The sequence below is a fragment of the Athene cunicularia genome, assembly GCF_003259725.1.
Source record: "Athene cunicularia isolate RWA chromosome 10 unlocalized genomic scaffold, athCun1 chr10_part1, whole genome shotgun sequence".
In the NCBI taxonomy this organism is placed as follows: Eukaryota; Metazoa; Chordata; class Aves; order Strigiformes; family Strigidae; genus Athene; species Athene cunicularia.
Window position 1 is genome coordinate 11,310,130 of NW_020799112.1, and position 18,627 is coordinate 11,328,756.

Consider the following 18,627-nt stretch of genomic DNA (forward strand, 5'->3'; position numbering starts at 1 on the left):
GACTGCTAGACAACTCAGAATAGGGATGTGGGATGGACATGTGCAAATGTACATATTGACAAGACAGAAAATGGATGAATGAGAAGGTGGCAGGGAGTCCATTTCAGGTGGGCTTTGGGGGGCTTACAGCTGATGGAGTTTATCACCCTGAATCCAAGAGGGTCAGTCAGGGAAAACTGATGATCTGGATGTGAGTGCATTTACCAGCCTGGAAAAGAAGGGAAATTCAAGCTGAAATATGTAAAGGAGATGATAAAGAGGCTGTAGGAAAACAGGATCGGTGAATGCTAACTCAGATCTGCCTGCTGCAGAATGGTGCTTTGCTAAGAGAGGGTCTCAAATTAAATCTACAGAAAATTAAGAAGTGATTCTCTGCTCTGGGAAATGAGTAGCATGTGTGGTGTGATTTTAAGAGGTATTGTCTGATCATCCATTTTGTCCTATCCCGTGTCACTTCTTCATTGAATGCTGTGTTTATGCTGTTTCAGGACCTGTTGTGTGTTTTGCTCCCTTTTTCATTGGAAAAAATCAGTATTAATACCAGTGTCAATATTTTATCTATTATAAATATATATATTATTATATATAGAGAGAGTATATTGCAAGCTGAGCAGTAAGCAGATGTAATTTCAGTGAATCTTGGCAGTTTGTTTCTTATTGCAAAATAAATTTTTTTAATGACTTGATTTGCTTTAATTTACAATTGAAAACATTAATACATTTTTTGTGACTGCAGTGAAGCGAGCAGATTAAGTTTCAGATCTGAAAACTTCTCTTTTGTTCATGCCTCAGCTGCTTTGCACATCTGCCTTTGAGCTGTGAAACACATTTCACCTTTCAGTTTAGAAGAAGACAAATTACTAATACATTTGTACCTTAGTTTGGAGGAAGGGAGGTTTAGCTTCTGTGTTTTAATTTTTGTATTAATGGTAGCTGACCACTGCTTCATTTTCTAGTCCTTAAAATGATCCTTTTCACAGTTTCTTGTAGCTTAAGTTCATTAAGGCTCAGCTGGTCTAGGGAGTCCCCTGCTTTTGGTACACACACCACAATAAAGGCGTGTGAGCTCTGCACGTAGGTGGCTGGTGACTGCAGCTGCGGGTGCTGGCACTCATGCCAATAGCAATAAATGAGCAAAGAAAGCTTGAGAAGGTCTTATCTAGCCTGACCTTCTGCACCTCTGGGTTTCATCCAGAGACTTCTGCAGTTGCCCAGTAATGCATGTTCCAAAACAATCTGACTTAATTTAAAATTTTTGAGACTCTATCTTATGTTCTATTACATTGCTCTAAGAATGCTGGTAGCAAGTAAAAATGCAACTGATGGAAATATTGACTCCAGGAATATCTTACAACTTCCTTGGCTAAGGAGAACCTGCAGAGTTTAGAGTGCACATTGTATCCCAAAGCACAGTCTTCTATCCTAAAGTTTTCTTCAATAGATTTTTCCTTAATTAGCACTTGTTCCATTATAGTGGAGTGTTATTCCTTTCACAAGCCAGATTTCCAATTTCTGAAATTTTTGCAAGAGCGTGACTTTTTGGTTTGAATTACAGTTCATATTTTGCTTTCCTGGACTTCTCTTTTCCCATTCTCTTTCCTACGTTCATGTAATCTGGTAGTCTCATATGAATCTGCACACAGAGTTACAGACGTAGTTGGAATGGAACCTCTTGGTTGGTTCCATTAATCAGCAAATAACACATTAATTAAAGGTCACTGCCATCTGAATGCGCACAGAATGTTTGTTGAAATGAGTATAAATGTTTTATTATGATCTGCCAGCCTTAATAAGTATTTTGACTTTTAGAAAAGAAGAGACAAAAGAAAATGAAATCAACCAGTGACTGGAGGGAGAGAAGAAATGCCATTCGACTTACCAACGAGTACACAGTAGAAACTCTGGTGGTGGCAGATGCTGATATGGTCCAATACCATGGAGCAGAGGCTGCCCAAAGATTCATCCTCACAGTGATGAATATGGTAAGTAGGCATTTTACTCTCAAATGAAGAAGCAACAGTAAACAGATCATATCCAGGGTAGGTTAAAGCTGGCTTCCGTGGGAGCTGAAACGGGTAACTGTTTCGACCTTGACATTTAAGGAAAGGTTTTGGTTTTCTTGTGTTGTGTACCTCTTCTTCTCCATCTGTGTGATTCCCTGTATTTGCCTAAGGACATCACAATAAAAAAACCACATTTTCAGTTGAGAAATATTCCATAATTGTTCAGGTGTGGTGTCTTCTACCATGTTTTTTGTACTGCTGTTGTTTACCTTGGAAGAGAGTATCCCGGCAGGGACAGATAGTGATGTCTGAGATGATGTTTCTTGGGTTCTTAAAGATTTCCATGGCACACCTGTTTCATAAGAGGTATTTATCTAGGTCATTGTCATAGTGGGCAGTCAGTGTTATGTAAGACAGCTGTCGTATTGATTTCCAGCAGAAAACCTGGCTTTAAGTCAGTTGAAATGCTTTTTATCTCTGATTTTTACATAATGAAAATGGCTGCCTCCCTTGCTGTAGAAAACATGGCAAACTTACCACCAAACTTCCAGCTGATCCCATTCTCTTTACTGTAGGACCTTTTGTGCTACGTGAAGTGGTGCTTGTCATATCTCTGAATAGTTGATGGCATTGGGCTTTAGAATAATTCTAGAAATTCTGCAGAGAATCTGCCAGGAGTGAGGAGAACCATTTGAAATTGCAAGCTCATATGAATTGTGGCTGTTAATTTGTTAGCTGTCCTAGCAGTTAAGTCTTCCGTCTCAGTTGATAAAGGAACACAGAGCCTCTCACAATGAATGCTCACTCACTCGTTGGTAGTGCCAATAAGGAGATAATGGCTAAATTGGATGGCGACACTGAAAACTCTGCTCAGAGATGACAGGGGTCCTTCCAGAGGCTGCACATGGAAGTCATGGAGGAAGCTTGTATTCCTCTGCCCATGCTATTGTAACATCCAGGAACAGTTCATTCTCCTGACTACTGCTCTGTTGTTGTTCATGAGCAGCAAATTGGCTTGGAAAAAAATAACAGTTCTTAATAGTAATTGACTGGTCATGCTTCCCAGTGAAGAGCTGAGTGATGGCTGCTCAGTGCATAATCCAACTCTGGGACAACAGCTTTTTGAGAGGTCTTGTATTCCTTTATCAAGCACTGCTGGTGTGAGGGAGCTCTCCCGTAGTGAAGTGCTTTGCTGATTAAGCAGGGAGTTGTTTAGCTAGTCTTTTCTGTTAATAAGCTGCTTTTCTGTGTCCTTTCCTCTACCTTTTATTTTGCCTTCTAGCATGCTGTGACAATAGCCACTTAATAGGGCTTCATTGTGTCTCTACATTTATTTGGATTGGTTTGTAGGAAATATCTTCTTGCAACAAAGCCATTCATGTCCCCATTACTTCAGAGTCTACTGGCTTTCTTTCATTTAAGGATGTGTTTTTTGGGGCCTCAAGAGCCTTATTCTTCTCAAAGTCATGGTTCTCCAACTTCAAATTCATGCATCAGTTTTGCAGTGAGTAGGTAGAACATAAGTTCAGCTCTGAACAAATCTGCTTCTCGAGTCACTTCTTGAACTAACAGAAATGCATATTCAGGCATAATCAATGTGTCAAGGCTGAGTTCTTATGTCAGATGCTTGGGACCTCGCAAGGGGTGATGGATGCTTTTTGTCTGCAGTGGTGGCCCGGGGGTCCTCCTAAAATCTGTTCTGCACTGATTTAGCAGTGACATAATAAAAATCTGCCATGGTGCCCCACAGTTCTGCTGGAGCTGGGACAGGGCATTATGGCTGAGAGAGCTTTTAAAACATGTGTCTAATCATCTGTCTTGAAGAAACGCATGCCAAAAGGACAATTATTTCAGTGTAGCCATTAATGCATCTCTGTGTTGCATAGCTTTATCAGCCTGTGAAGATTGTCAGGGTGGAGTACACTGATAGACTAAGTCCTAAACAAAAGATTGCTGTGAGTACTGTTGTCTGTTCAGGCTGAGGAATACTGCAGAACATCTCAGCATCATCAGCTTGCCAGGTCTGAATATATATGTGTGGGGAGGTGCTGATAGATGGGTTGGGTTCTCTAAACCCATTTATTAAACAAATACTGAAGCTTAGTTTCCAATGGATTTGGCTGATGGACTTTTAAGCTAGGTTCTGATGCTGTAGTGTGAGCTCACCCCTTTAGCAGGCACTAGAGAGTGCACATGGAAGAGGACTCTTGGCTGAGGAACACACTTATCTGACCTCTCCTAAGGTGTAAAGTCCAGCTGAAATGCGTCCCACTGTTATGTCATTGCTTCCAGGGTCTCACCCATGTGGTCTATCTGATGTCTGATAGGATTTGAATTTATGGTTCAGCTTTTCAGCCTTCAGAGGAGCACTGACAGTCTCTATCTTCTTTGGCCACCTACATTCCCACACTTATCTTTCAGGCCTCTGCCTCCCTGAGGAAACTGATTGTGAGTGGTTGGCAAGATCAGAACATGCTGAGGAATAATATATCCAAACTCATAGGTGGCATTCATTGCATTAATCTGTTATTCTGAGGCTGTAAATAAAGGTGAAATTCAAGGAAATCAAAGGGGATTTTTACATTCCATTTGCCATAATGAAAGCTGATCTTCATCCCAGCAAAAGAGGCTTGAAGAATGTTCAGAAAATATATTTCAGGAAGAGAGATAGATAGAATAGTCATGTGGTTTAGGTAGGTCTTAGCTGAACTCTTCACTGAGCCATGCTCTTTGGGTAGTGCCTGAACCAGCCACAGTGAATCTTTGTGTGGTAGTTTCTCATCTGTAAAACTGTGGTACGAGGAATAGCAAACCCCAAACTCCTTAGGGCAACATCTGTTACATCCTTCTCTAGTGTAGCATCAGTTGTGCTCTATGTAGCACACAAACGAAGGCCTCCTGGTTGCTTGGGATCTTTTCCTGCCTGCCTCGATACAACTTCTGTCAGCCTTCTGTGACTGTTAGTTGGGGGACAGGATTTGCCCCATGATATTAGGCAGTGCTTATGCAGCTACACTGCAGGATGGCGGGCTGCCTCTAAAAGAAACCAGAATGTTAATTTTGGCTTGGATGCTTGCATTTAAGCAAATAGAACATTACTGGTCAGGGGTATATTAACTCCTCTCTGTAAGCCATTACGTTTACTGTCAAACCACAAAACAAGCATTAAGAGGTCTTATTAATGCATTTTATATTTATAGACATTTTAAATAAAGTGATCTGCCTTAAAGTATTTAATATCTATTTATGTTACAAGAATTTCTGAAGGGGAAAAAGTCAGCATTACAAAATACTGCTTTATTGCTCCCTTGGTAAATAAGAATCTTAGGAAAAAAGAACCCCACCACCCTCCTCTAGAATAACAGCTAAGAAACACAGCAAATCCCTTTTGCAACCCAGAAATAACAGGTAGGACTTCATCTAACAAATGCTGTGTTTTTAATGATATTATGTAGTTCTGACCATCCCCGTGAGCAGACAATAGATTCACGTTAAAGGTACTTTTTTTTTCTGAATGTCATTGTAGAGGTGCAAGCTCTTCCATTTACTAAGCTAATATTTGTATGACAGATTTTTCAAAGATCATGGAAGAATTTCCCTCTAAGGTACTCTGTAATGTGTAAGTAGGAATAAGCTACTTGTTGACTGTTATAATTCACCACCTCTAAAATTAAATCTTTTCTTGTTTAAGGTATTTGATTCAGCATGATTTTCCTAATGGATGATTCCTGGTGGCTTTGTGATAATGTTAAAAAAAAAAAAAAGTTGATAACGAAGTTGTCAAATGCTGCCATGTACATCAGCAGCCTTAGTGAGGCAGTGAGTTTATGGGTGTGGTGGATGTGAGGACATGGACAGGGAGAGATATTAGCGGAATTATAGAACTGCAAAATCAGCTACTTAAATATAGGTGCTGATTTCTTTTTCTAAGTTAAACTCCCTTTTTATTGAGCTTTTGCACGATGTTGCAGTGTTTGCATTTCATTTCATGTCTCCCCTTTGAATCATTTGGTTTGAGTGCATCTCCCATTCATGCCACCCTTTGGTAACTGCCAGTGTTTAGAATTTCCTCTAAATTCCAAAACAAAGTGCCTTTGTGGTAAAACATGCTTATTTTGCTGACTCATTCTGTTAGTCTGCAATTATAACTTCTCATTGCATTTCATCCATGTGGAGGCTGTTAGGATGGGTGTTCGGTTTCTCAGGAAGTTCTGTGTTGTTCTTGCAACACTTCATAGCTTCATCTAAACTAAACTTCAGGTTTCTCAGCCAGCAACTAGAAGACCTGTGCATTGGCTTTCTTTTTTCCACTCACCTGCATTTCTGTGTATCTGCTTACAATAGCTGCCATTCTGGGCTTGGTTTGGGAGCAGGTTCTGAAGCATGAGGCTTGCACAGTTTTCTTGCAGGAGTTTTATGCTTTTGTTTCTGTTTGTGTTTTTTTTTTTCATCTGAGAGAAAGGGCCAGTAAGACAAAATGGAGATTCTCTGTCCTCATCGGCAGGCAAACTGTACTGGCCTCTGTTGTGGCTGGGCTTCATGACTTACACTTTCAGCTTCTTGGAGAAAACTCTGATTCAAATGATTCTGAAGCATGTGATAAATGAGGTCTGAGCCACTTTTCAAAGTTCTGCCCATGGCCATAGTGTGTTTCATGATGATGGGTGGCTGGTTTCAGCTAGTACCTGAACAGAAAGTTGTGAATGTTGGCTCCTTGCAATTCTGCAGAGCTTACTTTGCAAACCAAGTCCCATTCAGACTGACCCCTTGAGTGTTTAGGGGCAGAGATATCTGAATTCCCAAGACCACAGCATAGTAATTTAAAAGCTGATTTCTGTGGGTTTAAAAACTTTAAAAAAGAGAGATTTGGGTTTTGGGTTTTTTTCCACTCCTAAGTGAATTTTTGGGGTTTTTCAAATAAACTACGACTGTGGCTTGGTTTTGAGCTTGCCTTTTCTGAGACAATACAGCATGCAGGCGTTAGTTACTGTAGTACGTGTTAGTTCTCCTGCAGCTGTTGCTAAGCCATGCGATTAGTGCAGAAGCTCTTTGCAGCAGCAAGCAGTAACTTGAAGTTAGTGATATTTTGGATGTCATTGGGGGAAAATTTTTATGTTGTTCTTTAGGAATAATACTGGTTTACTCTCTGAAGCCTTATTTTACACTCTGCAGATCGTTTTTCATTTTGGATTTCCCCTCTGAGAGTTTTTTTTATGTTAAAGAAGCAGATAAAATCACTTTTATCATTCATGCATTGATGGATTTATATCTCCCTGCTCTTGGGGGCTGGCACATAAAGGCTTCAGAGCTGCCACTGATAATTGTCTCCCTTACCCCAATTTGAATTTTTCATGATGGGAACAGGAACGTAAGGGAAAAGAATGTAAGTATTTGATCACTGTCTACAGATTTCTCTTTTTGCTCCAGCAGCAAGAGTTATGTCAACTGTATCTTATAAAGAGCCATGAATATGTTCTTTTTCATAATGTTTAATGGGGTCATTTGAAAGCTTGGCTTTAGGTGAGTGTTAGAAATCCTATAGCACTTTTCAAAACAAGTGAAAGACAACCTCAGTAACCTGACTAATGCTTCTGCTGTCCAAACGTCATCCAGCAGCCAAGGCAATGGGGAGGCTCTTGCTTGAGTACAACGCTTAGGGAAGAAAAAAGAAAAAAGCCGATTTACCCTCAGGGTTGCTGTTCTGAACTCCAAAACATCTGAAACACACACGTCTCCCTCCCACTGTCCACCTGCAGAGGAAGCTCTTGAGAATTAAAAAAAATTAAACTGATGTAGTTTAGTTCCTCTCTTAGCCCAATTCCTCATGTCAACTTTGTGTTTTATGCATGCTGGGGCAGGCCTGGACAGCTCATACCAAAGCTGCATTTATTCTGTCCCTTCCATGTCAAAGCTATAAGGAGAAAGAAAGGCAGGAGGAATGCAAACGGAGGAGGAGAAGAAGGATGTTTCAGTCTTCAAGCTTTTCTGTTTTCTCTAGGGCATTCTTTGCAGTAAAGTTCTGTCAGGGAAATGCAGATGAAGGAGGGAGATGTCAGAGATGGGCTTTGTTCTTTTTCTTGTTCCTCTGTACTTCCCCTTCCATTTTTCTGTATGTTTTGTATGACACTGCCATATCTCTTCCTGTTTCCAAAGTCAGTCTCTCTATTTTGATGACTCCTCACAGAATGGAAATCAATGCAGCGTAGAAGTTCACCTGCAACAGGGCAACCCGCGATCTTGACCACACTTCAGCCACACTGACAAGATTTCACGTCCCTTCCCTTCAGCCTAGTGACCAAGAGCCTCCATTACTCTTCCAGCCAAGCTGCTTTCTGACACTCTAGTTATGGCTTAAAACAGTAACCTTTGCATTTTTTTTCCATGGCAGTGTGTTAGTGGGTTTCATGCAGCTGATGCTGTGTTCCCAGCTGCCTTGTTTTATTAAAAGCTTCTAAAATACCCCAAATATTTTTACTTTTCCCGTTGGAAGTGGTCACAGCAGCCTCAAGGGTGTGGTGCAGATGCAGGCTTGAGGGAAGTATTGCGAGTGGGAAGGGAGGTGTCTGTGAGTCAGTCTCTCTATTAATGCATGCTGTCCATGCAGCAGGAAATCTTGAGAACATCTGCACTAGGAAATCCCATTCCTCCTCCCCTGGTACCAGTTATCTCCGCCACCTCACTTGGCACCGTTAGCTCACGTGCTGATGATAGCCAGTTAGACGTGGTGCATGAACAGCTTCGACACGCCGAGTCTGTGGGTGATGGTTTCCTTGTGGGCTGGGTGAGAAGGGCGGAAGATGGTTGCTGCCATGATGGAATCCGATTCCTAGCAGGAAAGACTCTATGGATTTGAATTCTTTTAACTTAAAGACACCTGGATTCCATCATAATGCTTCCTTTGGGCACAACCACTTTGCACAGTCTGGTTTAACACTGACTGTGTGCTGCCAAAAGGGCTGTGAATAAGCTGTGCTGAACTTGGTCTCATATTTTTTCAAGTCATTTAAGGTCTGGTGGTCTTCTCACTGTGGTGCCTTCTAGCCTTAAAGGCTGTGATTTTGAGACACTCTGGGCTTTCATTTAAGGTGGTGGTGGATTGGGTGTGGCTGGGGGGGCTGCAGAGGCCTCTCTGAGGGGAGACCCAGAGCCGCCCCGTGCCGGGCACAGTTGGTTCCAGCTGGCTCTGGAGAGGCCGCACCACCGAGGAGCCCTTCGGGAAGGCTGGTGGCGCCTCTGGAGAACACACTCAAAGGGCAAAAGGCTGCATAGGCTGTGAGGAAAAATCTGTGTGAGCACCCAGGTGAGAGCAGGAGGAGGAGGAGATGCTCCAGGTGCTGGAATGGAGGTGGTCCTGCAGCCTGTGGAGAGACCACGGTGGGGCAGGTGGCCTTTCCCTGAAGAATATTGTGGCCTGTGGAGAGGAGCGGGTGCTGGAGCAGATTCTCCTGGCAGGAGCTGCGGCCCAGGGAGAGGACCCATGCTGCAAAAGGTGCAAGTGTGAGGGGGAAGGAGCAGCCGAGAGGAGCTGTTATGGACTGACCACAACCCCCATTCCCCTGCAGTGCTCCGGGTAAGGGGGAAGGAGGTGGAGTCGGGAATGGAAGAGTGAATTTGAGCCTAGGAAAAAGTGGTGGGATGAGGTGAGAGGAAGGTATTGTTTTAATTGATCTTTCTTTCTCTCTACAAATTATTTTAATTGGCAATAAATTAAATTTTCTCCAAGTTAAGTGTGTTTTGCTTATGATGGTAATTGGTAAGTGATCTCCCTCTCTCAACCCATGAGCTTTCATCTTATTTTGTCTCCCTGTCCTGCTGAGGGGTTGTGAGAGAGCAGCTGGATGGGGTCTGTCAGTCAGAGAAGCTCAAGTGCCATGTGGCTGATTGCTTCTCAGTCGCAAACTCCATGTCTCCATTTCAGTCCTATGTCTGGGCTAAATGCAAGGGCAAATCACTTGTACAGAACTGCCTTGCACTCTGCTTTAACTGAGAAGTTTCTCCCAGCGTAGTGATGAGAGTATACATCCTTTACTCACTTGATTAATGAATAAGAGCTGTTTGGGTGGTAATGTTTGCTTGTGCAGACCAATTTGCAGGTACACTTTTAGGTCTGTTTTCTTGCTAATTTGCTTCCAGATATTAGCTTGTTTTGAAAGACAAGTTTATTTGTGGGTGAGTGAACAGTTCTCAGCTAAATTTATGTATAAAACTTTACAGGGGTCTTTTTGCTAACAGGAGAAGGAATAGAAGAATCAGTGAAAGCAGATGAAACTGGAGATAATGTCTCCACTCTTCAACTTCGTTCATGAAAGATGATTGGAAATTGTACATGTGGTATTTTGACAGTGTCCTGCAGTTCTGGTGCTGGACCATCTTAAATCACAGTGCTAATGTTTTCTTCAGCTGAGCTTATTATGATCACACTTCAAATCCTGAGAAATGGTGCAGAGTTGTATGAAACAAACAACAAAAAATCCTCCTGTTCCTCTGGCAACTGTCTATTAATCTCTGAGAAAAATTTTTGAAACTTCATTGAAAAATTATTTACCTCAACATGTTGGTATTGTTAGCTACTGTACTTTCTTGCCTTTTGCCAGTATTAAAGTATGTACTTAGAGATTTGTTCTTACAGTTAAACAACCTGTAAGCATAGCCAGAATATGCACTGCTGCTTTTGCGTGCACCACATCTTCAAAATTCAGCACACTGTATCCTAAAACATCAGGAGAAACCCTTCTTGCTAATACACCTGGGTTTGTGCTGTGGCAATAATCAGTAGCCTGTTGTTATCAGAGTCCAGTGGGCCAGTGCTGTGGTGTCAGGCAAGTTCCAGTATGTTTGCCTGTACACACAGTAAAGTACTGATTGCAGTGCAAAGAAGCCAGTCTGACTGCAAGTGTCTCCCTTTTAATCCAGTCAGAGCTCATGGACTGAAAAGTCTGGTTCAGCCTCTGAGGCAGCGAGAGTGGGGGATGGATGCAGAGCTAGCTGGAGCAGATCTCTGATGGGAAAGGGTCTGTCTCTTCTCTAGGTAGGTTGTGTTTGAATGCTTTAGTTGTGCTGAAGTAGAACAGCCACTTATATCAGTCAGGCTTATTTAGCAGAGGGAAAGGTTATTGTTCCTACTAGGCAGCACAGACTGCCATCAATCTGGTTTCTTTGGTCTCCGTTTAAGAAAATAAGCAAACAGAGCTTGAATACACAAGGAAAGTAAAGGCTCTTTTGCACGCCTAGTGTCTTCATGGTTTAGTATCCAATTGTTGCTGCTGCTGCAAAGACAAATGCAGTCAAAGTTATCCTTGGGACAGAGAGCACAAGAGAAAAGCAAGAAGGGCCCACAGCCTTCAAAACAACATGCTAAACTCTCCAGCAGCGGGTTTTTGATATGCAAGTTTTGCCAGTGAAAACCATTGTTTGAAATCAGTGGTGTTTGGATCTCTCTGTTGGGTCCGGAGGCAGACAGCTTGTCTGCTCTGACGGAAAGGCAAGCGCTGTCATCCATTAGGCTTAATGATAAGAACGTCTTTGCTGTGCTCTCATTTTATGAGTAGAAACTTTATGGGATGGTTAGAGCTAGTAGTGAGCTAGGCAAAGCAAAGGCATCCATCCCAGGCAAACATTTGTTAGCGTCTGTAGTAGTACAAGAGAGACTGACTTGATCAGCATGATTGACCCTCTCAGCTGAATGTCCAGGTCTCCACTTACACACAGGTCAACTGTCAGAGCCCTGCTCTCCAAGTGTGAAGTTTATCCCCCCAGGTCTATAGTGAGAGGCCTTAACTACTCTACCAACATACTCTGGAGCTAAGCAAATAGTACCAGCACTTGTATGCATTTGTACACCAGCCGCAGGGAAGATAAATGGCTTATTGTGCTCATAGTGAAGGTCAGTGGGTCAAATACTGAGTAGCGTCTGTCTTGCAGTCTGTGCCTAAATTATAGGAAACATTTACGTGTGTGCTTAGAGCCAACCCCAAACACTAAAGAGCTTAAGAACACTCTTACTCTGAGCACATTCCTGAGTATTTGCACAAATAGGAAAAATACCAAGCGTTGAAAACATAGTATCCAAAATGTGTTCATGTCTTGGGTTTGTTGTAGAAGTTAGCTGAGCCTGTGTGGTATTTCTAGCCAAACGAGCTGTGAGTAAGGAATATAGCTTACCTGGGGCCAAATCCTGCCTCCCATTAGTCAAGAGTCTCTCTTCAGTGGTCTTGATTTTATTTTCTTGACTGAGTAGGGAATACAATATTCATCCAAAGGTTATTATTTGGTATTTTACACCTTTCTAAAATAAACCCCGCCCTCGCATTTTTTTATATAGTCTAGTTAAAGCATTTGTACATGGAGAAATGGGTGGAATAAAATTCTGGCATCAATTAAGATCTTATGTTTTAACCTATAAAAATGAGGTGAAGTATCTGAGCTGGAATGCAAAATCTGGAGAAAGTAGTAAGGTAGTTTCCGGTGCTATTTTTGTATTTCCTGAGGCTTGTGTCATTATGTGCTGCCTTATTACTATTCTCTTATATAAGATATGAAAATAACAGAGGGAAATTGCTTTTCCATTCTATTTCCTGAAGTCTAAAACACACCATTATTTCATCTTGCATTCAGATATCTCTGATATTTAAACGCTGAAGATCCGTATTAGTTGGATGCTTCATAACGTATGTCCATGTTCCTGAGACTTTGATTTAGGTTTAGAGTTCCTTTGGAATATTTCTCTCTTTTCCTCTGTTGCTCCTTTGTCATTTCTCTTGTTTATTACAGTTAAAAGTATTTTCTTTCTGCAACTAGTGTATTTCTTGTTTTATTTTGGTTTTTAATGTTTTTTGTCCCTGAATGCTGAATCTTGCTCAGATTTGTCTGTGACAAATTTGTCAGGTGATGAATCCCAGTGCAGTACATAGGAGCAAACATACTCTGGTTTTGCAAGTGTTTTAGCTACACTGTAGTATGTGGAACAGTTAGAGTAGTAACACAGTGGCTCTTAAAAATTATTTTATTGAGTGTTGTAGCACAACCCATTTGGGCTTGTTTTGGGTCAGTTTCTTGAAGGACAATTGTCTAAATTAGTCACAATTAGTTCCTTCAACTATTACTAGGTCTTGATATCGTTACTGATATACTGTGGATGTTTTCTTTGCGTTTTGACAGGTGTACAACATGTTTCAACATCAAAGTCTTGGAATTAAAGTCAGCATTCGAGTGACCAAACTAGTCCTGCTTCGCAACCGTCCTGTGAGTTCTAACTCATTTTTACCCCGCTGATATAATCATATTGTGGGAGTCTCAGGGGCAGAGTGAGATCCCTGTGCTGGGGTGGGAGGGGAAGTGGGGCATGTCTGGCCACATGGTGACAAATTGTAAGTAGTGCCTGCCATGCTTCACCAGACAGTATTGAAGGTGAAAAATATTGGGGGCTGTGGGAGTGAAAGGAGGTACAGTCCTTTTATTACCCTTCCTGGTAAATCTTTGTCCGCTTATAGTTGCGAACCGGTCTCAGGAGTTAACTGTTGCAAAGATTAAGAATTATATGGCTCTGGGAGCAAATACCTAGCTTCCAGACTTAAGAGACTTTTGCGTGTAGTGCTGTATTAGAAGCTTATGACTGTTGCCAGCTGATGGAGTTTGTTCTGTAGATCAAATGACAGAAGTCAGTGTGGATTCCAAAGTCTCCAGTTCACCTGCTCAGATGAAGCTGGTTTTGCACTTTTCCTTCTCCCATGTCTCTGTCTTTGACCCACTGATTTTTCATCAGAGGTCTAACTCTTTACATAAAGACTATGACTGATACTCCTTCTTTTGTATCTCTTTTTTTTCCAAAAGGCAAAGCTGTCTATCGGACACCATGGAGAGAGGTCTCTGGAGAGCTTTTGTCAATGGCAAAATGAAGAATATGGTGGGGCAAAATATCTTGGTAACAACCAGGTTCCTGGTGCAAGGGATGACACCCCTCCCGTGGATGCAGCTGTTTTTGTGACCAGGTATAGTAAGGTCTGGTTTATCAGTTTACTCATAGTGGCCCATAGTCAGTGATGGGGTTATCTGGTCTAGCAGGAATTAAGAAAAAGATCTGTTGATGATGATACATTTGCTACTTAGATACTGTCCAGATGCCTCAGATGAAAGTGATTTGTCTTGTTTCTGTGTACACTTAACAAGGTCATGCAAAAGCATCTCTCCTCTTGAACCAGGGCATTGTTATATGGTCACTGTAGTATGTCATAGTCAGGATACAGGCAAGACAAGGCTGTAGCACAGATGATACTTTTTTCTCACACCAGCTGTATAAGTGGAAAAAATAGATGAGGTTCTGGAGCATAAACCCTTCTGCCTAGTAGAAATAAGCTGTGGAATTGAGAACGCAGCTGGGAACAAGTGTTCTGTGTGTAATTAGGTATGAATCATTTGAAGAGTCTGAGAGGAGCAGACAGTGTGTCAGTAGTGGGGAGGTGGTGAGGGACTTATCTCCTAAAGAAAGTAAAAGATAAATACCATAAATGAAATTAATTTTCTCTCTCTTGCCCTAGGAAATAACCACTTTAACACCCCTCCTCTATCACAGCTGTGATAGAGCAGGGGTGTCATTCTTAATTTGTACATTTGAAAAGGGCTGCATTTATTTCAGACATTAAATAATCTGTGTATGAATACTTGAGCAAAATTCCTTGCAGCCCACAGCCCTGCACCTATTGGTGTATCAAACACATCAGGGTATGGCCCAGATAAAGCAAAAGGGTGTTGACCCTACTAACCTGTGGTCTTTTTCCCTCTAACTTTACTACCTGAGCTCAACCTTGCTGTACAATGCAAGTCCTATGTTCCTCACATTTACCATGAATTTTGAGCAGCAAATCCATGGTCTTTTAAGTTGATCACATACTTTAAGATGTAAATGAAGACTGCATTGTTATAGAAATGATCTCTGAATAATTAAAGTGAGCACAAAAATACAGTGTAAGGTGGATGCTCTGTGTGCTAGGAAAACACTACTTCTTACCCCCTTCTTCTCCAGTCTGAGACAGGAAATGTCTGTACTGCAGTTCAGTATTACCTCTTTCACCTTCTTTTCTCTGCCAACAATGTAAGTAGAAATCCATGTTTTTGCATAAACTGCCATTCTGATTGTAATAATCTGTTGTGTTAATAGTCACATAGCAAACTGTTCATGGCATTTTGGTGAGTGTTCAGTAAAGTAGCTAGTGAGCAGGGCATGGGGCCAGCAAAGTTACTAAGAATGCACCTTCACAGGCATGTGAGCAGTTCCCCCAAATTCTTCTCTCTCCTCTGTATTCAGCATAGTCCAACCAAGCACTTAAGCAGATACTTAACATTTTAGACAGGGTGAATAGTTCCTTTGAAGTCAATGGGCTGCACATCCTGGTTATAGTTAAGCATGTGCTTCATTGGATCAGGGCCTAAATAAATAACTAACATTTTTGTTAAACTCATCTGGGCATCCAGTTGTCCTGCATGACAAGTGAGGCATACAGAATCTCTTCTGATGTGCTCTAAGCACAGGGCGGAGGGAATGAGCAGAGCATTTCATCTGTGCAGTCTCTTTGCAGCTTATAAAATTGAATGCATAATGTCAGGCTAAATGAGTTGGACTCAGGCATTTGAAGAAGAATTGTAGAAAGAATTTTTAGGAAGATTTGTTCAGTAGATTTGCAGGGTTTTACAGTTAGAATAGCTAGATAAGTATGGGTTTGGTTAGGTTAGAAACTATATTCAGATTTTGAGTAAGCTCAGGCCAGGGAGCACACTGCTGTGCATCAGAGCAGCATTTTTCCTGTTTGATAGGCCAGCAGTGTGTACTTGTAGCCTTTTTCCTTCCTTCTTGCTGTATCTTGTCATCCTTAACCCATCCCTCTTCTGCCACATTGCTTGGAAGACTTCTGGCCCAGCAGCCCAATTCTTGCATCAGGGAAATGAGGTTTTCTGCTCTTGGCTTTGGAAGTGTGTGTGTGTGTCCCTGGACCCTCCCCAGACTGTACAGATGGACCAGTGGTAGAGGATATGGGAGCAACAGCATGTCCAGCACAAGCAATTGCGCCAGAAAAAGCAGAAGCTGAATTTTCAGCAGCTGCAGCTGCCTTAGGACTAGAAAAAAGATTCTTTGGGGTCAGCCTCTGAAGAAATATCCCTCTGGTTCCAATCTGGCTGTGTTCATTTGAAACACCAAGACACACTTGCCTTTGAAACTTCACCTCTAACTGATGTTCCCCATATACTCATTTGCATGCAAAAGTAGATTACCTAAGTGGCAAATATGCCTCCAGTGGAATTTTTATAGTATCCAACTGATTGAGTTCCAGGTGAGAGGCATACTGTGTCTGTGAAATAAGATGTACTATTGTACAGTTCAGTAAATAAATGAGACGGTGAGAATAATCTGTTATAGCCCTGAAGGTCTGAGTATAGTGTTGTGGTCTCTATAATCATCAGACTTTTCTCGTTCAAATCCAGAGCAAAGAATGACATAACACTGATAGGACCAGTATTCAGAGCTGTCATTAAGCAAAGATTTCGGGGTTTTGTGACATACTGGTGTAGTTATTCCATTTGCAGCCTGCTCCTCCCTTCCATATTTCTCCAGCCCTTTGCCTTCCTACTAAATGGGCAAATGAAGCAATTCGATGTGCATCAAGGAAACTGGGTGTATAGTGCTACTAAATGTATATAGGGATGTGGAAAGTTTATTTTGGCAGGTTTTTGACTGTACCAGTTTCCTCTGTCCTTTAGCTTTATGACCCTGCAGGGTTAAACTGGTCAAAAGATGTCATTTGAAGGATGCTGGGAAGTGGCCATCAAACAGAATACTTCTTATTCATGTTGCACAGTTCAACTACTGTCCTTTCTTACAGGAAGGACTTGAATTGCAGAATTTAGCTTAGTACAGTTAGGTATTTTTTTCCAGTTCATGTGAGCCAGATGGAAGAATGACTGTAGGAGGAGTTCTGAGCTTTTCTGGCTATTTTATTGAACAAAACAACTGACTTGTTGTCATTTTTTTTTTTAGAAGAATTGTTTGTCTGCTAATAGAAACCCGCTGCACAGTACCACAGTGATAATGGCTGAGAATTTCACAGGTCCCTAGAAAATGAGAACACACGTCCTGCTTGATTCAGCCAGTGGCTAAAAGTGAAGAGTAAAATTGATTCACAGCTACAGCGTGTGATTTCAGTGTATTATCCAAGACTTGGTGTGATAAAGTCAGATCTTGGCTTTGAACTGCAGCTCCTGGAGTAAGACTTTTATTCCAGTATCGCTCTAGAAAAGATTCTGCTAACAAAACTATGTCTCTGTGATAATATTCATTGCATGTGCAGAGGTCTCTTAAGATATTCTTGGAGTACCATTGTAGTATCATTCGTGTCAAGCTCTCACTTCAAAAGTACAGATGCATTCAAGCTCAAAAATGTGCCAGAGACCTGTGATTGAAACCTTTTTAAAAGGAGTTGAATTTCAGTGCCATGATGGGGCTGTCCTACCTCACTAGTGTGACTGATCCACAGGTGAGGTAGATCTTTCTTAATGCCTTTTCAGTTTTTGGCTCCCCTCTGATTGCCAGGAAAGGTCTGTAGGAGTTTTAGTGTATAGGTTTTGTGATGGGGTGGCTGCTTGCCTTTGGAAGAAGACTGAGACCCACCAAGTTCATTTGTGACTTAAAGACTTGGATGTGCTTTTCTGTTTGGCCACAGAGTTTTGGGGTAAAATGTTTACAGTAGGTCTGGATGATTTAAAGCCCAGCATTTTGGTACAAGATCTTTGAATAGAAGGATGATATCTCTTGGACTTGTGTTTATGACAGTTTAAAAGAAAGGCTGAATAGGTTTCATCTGTGCAGGCCTGCATGCAGTGAATTGGGCAGCTGTGTTCAGTTCTTCCTGACCTATTTCAAGTCCTTCCCTGACCAGACAGTATCACAGCACTCTCTTTACAGACAAGGATTGTTCTACCTCTGTAGGAGAGTCTGCAAGTTGTGCTGGATCATTTACGAGACCCCTCATTTTATGGCATGGTGCTAATTTCTCCAGGGAGCTGCCTGAAAGTGCCAGACACCTTTCAGTGCAGAACAGAGTGCAAGGAGCAAAATTGCTGTGCTTTATTTGCAGAGCTGGCCAGCCCCTGAAGAGAGATGCTTTCCTAGCAATGGCCTCCTGCCATCTACTAATAGTTCAGCTATCTGTTGTCACAAGAAAAGCATCTGTTTGATTTACCAGTTTATGTAACATAATAAGTCCTTAAATAAACCTCCGTCAAGTTGGCTCTGGGAACTCAAGCAGACGTGCTTGTGCCAGCTCCGTCAGGAGACTGCCATTAGTCTGGAATGCCAAGGTGTCGAGACTCAGTAAGGCTGAGGTGAAAAATGAAAGCTGGGGCTGGTGTGTGGTCGTAGCTTCCGATCTTGTTTTGTTACTATCTGATATTTTTTTACGCTTTGGTGGTGGTTATGGGTTTTCTGCATTGAAGCACGGTTAGTTTTCAATGTCTGCTTAACAAGAGCTGATAAAAGCTGTTGTTTCTTTCATTCCAAGCCCTTGACAACTTGATTTGTGACTTTCAAAGGAGTTTGTTGTGAGGGATTTTGGTTCATCTGCCACAGTCCGGGGCCTTA

At 41.8% G+C, this 18,627-nt stretch overlaps 1 protein-coding gene across 1 annotated transcript in view; it reads left to right on the forward strand.

Moving 5' to 3' along the window:
* Window positions 1–18,627, forward strand: part of ADAMTS17 (ADAM metallopeptidase with thrombospondin type 1 motif 17) — a 187,348-nt gene that overhangs the window by 16,853 nt on the left and 151,868 nt on the right. Inside the window, exons 3-5 of the mRNA XM_026856061.1 lie at window positions 1,810–1,982; window positions 13,161–13,244; window positions 13,833–13,990. Coding sequence (XP_026711862.1) covers window positions 1,810–1,982; window positions 13,161–13,244; window positions 13,833–13,990 — 415 coding nt within the window. The remainder of the gene's footprint in view (window positions 1–1,809; window positions 1,983–13,160; window positions 13,245–13,832; window positions 13,991–18,627) is intronic.